Source organism: Crassostrea angulata, chromosome 6 (assembly GCF_025612915.1).
Source record: "Crassostrea angulata isolate pt1a10 chromosome 6, ASM2561291v2, whole genome shotgun sequence".
NCBI classification, from domain to species: Eukaryota; Metazoa; Mollusca; class Bivalvia; order Ostreida; family Ostreidae; genus Magallana; species Magallana angulata.
In genome coordinates, this window is record NC_069116.1 from 2655094 (window position 1) to 2661161 (window position 6068).

The 6068-nt window shown below is 39.8% G+C and overlaps 1 protein-coding gene across 3 annotated transcripts; it reads left to right on the forward strand.

The window, feature by feature from the left end:
* The first annotated feature begins 238 nt into the window (after positions 1-238).
* LOC128187157 (uncharacterized) lies at positions 239-5858 on the forward strand. 3 transcript variants are annotated; one of them, XM_052857404.1, is made up of 5 exons: positions 239-325; positions 723-939; positions 1090-1262; positions 1368-1463; positions 2414-4769. In XM_052857404.1, the coding sequence occupies exons 2-5, from the start codon at positions 723-725 to the stop codon at positions 4637-4639; spliced, it is 2712 nt and encodes a 903-aa protein (XP_052713364.1). In that variant the 5' UTR covers positions 239-325; the 3' UTR covers positions 4640-4769. The 3 variants fall into 3 exon arrangements, with proteins under 3 accessions (XP_052713364.1, XP_052713363.1, XP_052713366.1); XM_052857403.1 differs by lacking the exon at positions 239-325 and having other exon boundaries at positions 618-939; XM_052857406.1 differs by lacking the exon at positions 239-325 and having other exon boundaries at positions 633-939; positions 4650-5858.
* The last annotated feature ends 210 nt before the right edge of the window (positions 5859-6068 follow it).

A 6068-nucleotide genomic window follows, 5' to 3' on the forward strand; every position in this document is an offset into this window, starting at 1 on the left:
TAATAGTTTTTAAAAAATAGAACTTGCGACTGAAATCTATACTTTCAAGAACATCTTCGACATACACCGCTTGGAATCATATCTCTTTCGTGCAATTAGAGTTTGTAGTTATGTTCAATTAGTTCGATCAGTTCCGCCATGATCCAGTTCCGGTCACGTGTGTTTTATGCGACGAATATATCGTAGAGGAAGAGTGCGCGTGTTTTCCGGGAGAGAAGTAAGTTTGTTGTACTTGCATTATCACAAGTGAAATCACGTGCTACCGAAGTGGCGTCATTCCTTTTCGCTGTTTAATGGTGAGAGCAGACAGCAGATCGAGAGGAAGGTAATATTATATTTTACATTATACGCCGTTGGAGGCTTGAGTGAAATTTATGGTCTCAAGATTGTTGGATATCTTTAGGGAATATTTGAGTTAATGTGACTGTTGGATGTCGCAGATTTGAACTGGATTGTATTTGGAATATGGCAGGGGCCATTAAATGATATATGAGACATGCCGTGGAGCGGCGTTTTGTGTGAAATTGGAATATCTAAGCTGGGTTTTCATTTAACTGCATTTTATATATGATTAAAGAAGAATGTGGATATTGACTACAATGTAGGAAGTGTGAAATTTTATTTTATGTCTGTATATTATCTACTTCGTTTATCCGTATTTATCCGGACGGGTAAGTTCGGGTCGAGCATGAATGCTTACGTCATGATTGTTTATATTTTAGATGGTTCAGCCGGTAGTTTTAAAGAAGAGACACAGTCTGAAGGGGCTTACGTTGCTACCTGTAATCAGGAAGGTAAAGGATGGGCAGTTAGAAAATGTTAAGGAGTTGGCGAGAATCAGTGTCGGGAAGCGCACAGAGGCGCTGCAGTTGAGGGATATCGCCAAGGCAGTGATGGAGATAACGGGAGAACCAATGGATGAGTTGTTGGAGTTAGCAGGTAAACTGTGTACTTGAATAGATTAGCATGGGCGATATTTAGTCTTGATCACTTACTCTGGTTTAATTATCGTGATGTAATAGTGGTGTTATCACTATTATGTGTCTAGTTGATATTGTCTGATTGTTACGTGCAAAGTCTGTCTTGTAGGGAAAGATATTCGAGATTGTGACGCAGCAAAGTTACTGTTGCACTATTGTGTACTAGCAGCGAATGAAAGGGGACAGCCCAAAGGGCAGGTGTTGCAGGATGATGAAGCGGGTCCGAGTACATCTGGTGCACCTGCAGAGAGACAGAATCAGACTGAAGACAATACTGTGGAGGTACTGTGTCTATTATATTGTATGTGTGTGTGTGTGTGTGTGTGTGTGGGAAAAAAAAAAAAAAATGAGCGAATCCTAAAATTGAGCAAATCCTATTTATTTTAGAATGAGGCCACCCCAGTGAAAAAGAGAAAGACGATTGATGACATGGAAAGGAGACTGCTGATGCTAGAGAAGTTGGAGAAGGAGGATGTTTCGAAGGTGAAGGAGAGGGTTAAAGCTTTAGCTGCTCAGCAGGACCCTAGTGAACCTCTGATATTAATAACTCTTGATGAATTAGCTCGCTTAAGTAGAAAGTTGGGGGGTAAAGATATGGAAGTATATGAAGAATTGTATAGGCAGTGTGGTCGTCTGCAAGGGAAAGTGAATATCGCGAATTTATGTCTTACAGTTCTAGGGGGGCAGGGAGCTGATCTGGTGTCAAAAGCAGTTAATAAATGTATTAAAGAAGGACAAAACTTGGGGTCCAAATGTGAGGGTGTGAAGATGAGGGGTGAGATGGAACAAGATCAAGGTTCTAAAGGTTCAAATTCTCCATTAGCTGGATTGTACCCTATGTATTCAACGCCTCTTCTAGGTGCCCCTGGTTTTCAGCCTTATCCATTTCATCCATTTTCAAACTTTGGTACTTATTCAAGGCCGCGGGGTTACAGACCAATGGGAGGTATGGGAAGAAGGAATGCTAGTAGGTTAGCTTGTCATTTTTGTGATTCGACACAACATCTAGTTAAAGATTGTGAGTTGATGAAGGCTGCTAGGAGAAAGTGAATTGAAAATACATATGTATGGAAATTTGTGCATTTAATTGTAAGAATACAATTTTGTAACAAGATTTTGTTCATTTAAGGTTCATTTATGAACTTAATTTTGCTTTGATTGATTTATGCAGCTGGAAGAATTGTAAATGGCTGTAGTGGAAAATACACATATATTTTTGATGAAGATGGTCATTTTAGTTAAAGTGACACATTAAATGTTTTGATGGAACTGGATTGTTTGTTATATATCATACATGCATAAGAATTCCTGGTCTTGCAACCCGAGGACACTGATGCCTTAGTGGACCAAGTCCACGTGGGTTGTTAAGTGAAGGAGTTCCACTATGATTGTCACCATATGACCTTTAAATGAATTATGATTTTAATTTGTAGGAGGATAATGGAGCGTCAGTGTTGATTAATGATAATCAGGTTACTGCTGAGTTTGACAAGATGGTAGAATTTAATCCCATGAGAATAGTTCCTCGTCAGAAGGGAGAATGGGTGACAATCAGTGGTGGGACTCCTTCACTTGCAACCCACCGAGTTAGTGCAGAATCTGTAATTGAAGGTTCTGATTTTGATATGAACCAGTTGCTGGTATATAGTCCAGATTCATTTATTGCAGGACAGTTGAATAGAAATGTTTTGGCCTGGGAATATGTGTTAGAGAGGAGTGGAGTGAATGAAGATATGATATTGAGGGTGAGAAAGTGGCTTACAGAGGGAGTGGATGTGACAGAGTTTTTTACTCATTTTAAAGGGAACTTTCGTGGAAAGTCATTTGATTCTGAGTTGCCCCCAAGTGCTGTATTCCCTAACTCTGCTTTATGTAAAAAGTATCATGCTTTTATTTGTGATGTTTTGTATGAAAAGATAAGGTCAGGTGCTATAAGAGTGCTTGGTAAAGTCGGTGAGTGTGAGATGCCCCATATTGTGATGCCATTGACAATTGAACCAAGTAAACCAAGACTATGTCATGATGACAGATTTTTGAACCTCTGGGTGAAGGATCTTCCCTTTCAGCTGGAGACTTTGAGAGATGTTCATAGGCTTGTAGGGTGTAATGCATTTCTGATAACGACAGATGAAAAATCTGGATACGATCATGTTAGGTTGTCCAATGATTCTCAGGGATACTTTGGGCTTATTTTTGGTGGTTATGTTATGGTGTATACGGTAATTCCTTTTGGGTTCAAGGCATCGCCTTTTATATACCAGACAATTGGGATGGTTGTTACGTCATACCTTCGGAGTCGGTCTATAAGTACTGTACAATATATTGATGATAGGTTGGCTATCGCGAATGTCTCTGGTGCTGTGGACCCATATGTAGAAGGTTGTAAGGTCGCATACATATTAGTAGAAGTGTTGACAAGGTTGGGTTATACTTTGGCTTTAAGGAAATGCTCGTTTGTTCCATTGACATGTGTCAAGTTTCTGGGTTTTTTGGTTGATTCCAAAAAACAAGCTTATATTTTGCCAGAGTGCAAGAAGTTGAAATTTGCTGATTTGAGAGAAAGTATTCTTGGTTCAAAAGAACTTACTGTGAAAACTCTTCAGCGATTTGCTGGTAAATGTATATCAATGGGCCTTGCAGTTCCTGGTTGTAGGCTGTTTTGTAGGGAGGTTAACTTGGCAATTTCTAGAGCTGTAAAAAGTAGTAAGCATGTGTGTTTGACTGATGAGCTGAGGGAGGAATTAGAACATTGGCGTTTTCTAGATTCTTGGGAAGGTTGTTGTCAGTGGAGAAGTGAGTGTCATCAGCAGGTTATGTTGTCTTCAGATGCATCCTTGTACAAGTACGGGGCAGTGGTAGAGCAGGGTAGGAATAGGTATGAGATTAGTGATTTTTGGGAAGAGAATGATCAAAGACCTATTCATTTAAAGGAGGCAGATGCTGTTTATAAGGTGTTATTGGCTCTTGGAGAGAACATAGCTAATTCTAGAGTACATGTGCTAACAGATAACATGGCTGTACTTAGTGTCTGGCAGAACCAGGGGGGAAAGGACAGGGCGTTGAACTGTATTACAAAATGTATTTTTTCTTTGACTTTGAAGTTGAATTTTGAGTTAAATTTACAGTTTGTTCCTTCGAAGTTAAATGAGGCTGATGCACCTTCGAGACAGATTAGTTATGCTGACTCAATGTTGGATGGGAAGACTTGGGGTATAGTGGAAAAAGTATTTGGTCCCCACACTGTTGATTTAATGGCAAGTGATTCTAATTCAATGAAGGCCAAGGGGGGTGGGGTATTGCGTCATTTTACACCATGTCCAATGCCATTCACTGCAGGGGTTGATGTGTTCGCACAAAATATTCGAAAGGAGTTGAACCCCTATGTATTTCCTCCATTTGGTATGGTTTTTCCAGTTTTATCATTTTTGAAGGAACAAGAAATTCCTGTATGTACATGCATTCTTCCATATAGACAACCAGTGCCTGTATGGCAGCCCCTCGTTGAGGAGTGTAAGATATCTAGTGTGGTGTTAGGCTGGCAGGGGGAAAAGGGGGTTATTCGGGTCCCTACAAAGAAGGGATATGTTCTTGATAATAAGGGGCTGAAATGGGCATTGATTGCTTACAGGTTGACATTTTCAGAGAATAAACCTGTTTAATCTTTTTCAGGTAGGGAGTGTCGATGTTCAAGTCTTGGATGAGAGGTTAAAGGAGTTAGATGCAAGGAGGTCTTCTTCACTGGATTCAAAGAGGCAGGATTGTTTGAAAAGGGAAATTACTGAATTTCTTGTGAGGATGTCTGGTCGAGAATTGACAAGTTGTACACCTGATGACATTAGGCGATTTTTGGTATGGAAGGATCAGTGCGGTAAAAGTCAAGTTCATAAGATAGACTGTCGTTTTTTAGGAAACAAGGGATTATTTGACTGTAATTGTCCAGTACGTCTTGCTTCTGGTACTGTCTCATTAATGATAAATAGATTAGTGAACATTTTTCATGAGATGGGATGTGAAAGATCGTGGAACATGGCTCTTGGATTAGGGAATCCGGCTGCATCAAGTCAAGTGAAAGATTATTTGAAAATTATACAAAAGGAGCAAGCGAGAGCTCATTTGGTACCAAAAGAGGCTAAACCCATCTTTTTGACCAAGGTTAAGGCTATTGTTGGCTATATAGGGGGGCGATTAAGCATGAGTTCTGTGTCAGTTAGGGAGAGGTATATCTTATTGAGAGACCAGGCTTGGTTCAAATTGCAGTTTTTTGCTGGAGATAGGGCAGGAGATCTTGCAAATTTGGTGGCTCAAGAAGTTAAGTGGCTTAGAGATTATTCAGGTTTTGTGTTTAATCACACTTTTGGAAAGACTCTTCGAGGAGGTAAAAGGAGGAGTAATATGTTTGTTGTAAAGAGGTGTGATGATAAGGTTATTTGTCCTGTAGTAGGGTTACAAGATTTTGTTTCAGGATGTAAAGACTTGGGAGTTGATCTGTCTTGTGGCTATCTCTTTCGAGTTGTTACAGAGGGTGCACGGGTTTTAGATCAGCCTGTTTCCTATTCAGTTGTATATGATAGGTTGCGTGTGTATTTGCGGAAACTTGGTGCTGATGAAGGTGAGACTCCACACAGTTTCCGGGCAGGTTGTGCTGTTACGTTGGCTATGTCAGGCTCAGTGAGTGAGGTGGGTCAGATAATGAGACATGTTGGTTGGTTTGGGGAAGGGAGTGCCGAGTATTATAGTAGACTTCCAGCCTTGGTGGAATCAGATTTTGTAGCTGGAAGATTGGCAACAAGTGTGAAAGATGCGGGAATGATGGAAGAGAAGTATCGAGAGTGCATGCAGTATGATAGTCTTGATTTGGCCTTTGTAGAGAGTGAGTGATGAGATAGAGAGCAAAGTGTACATTATGTACATTTACATGTCTGAATATGATTTATGATTTTAATGATTAAAGTTTTGATAACATATAAAGGGTTTGATGTGTTTTATATGCTAATTTAATGTGTTCAATGTTTATATATTTTATGGTGAGTGTTGGGAAGAGGCACTAGATATTGAGATAAAATTGAGATTTGGATACCTAGATAGAGA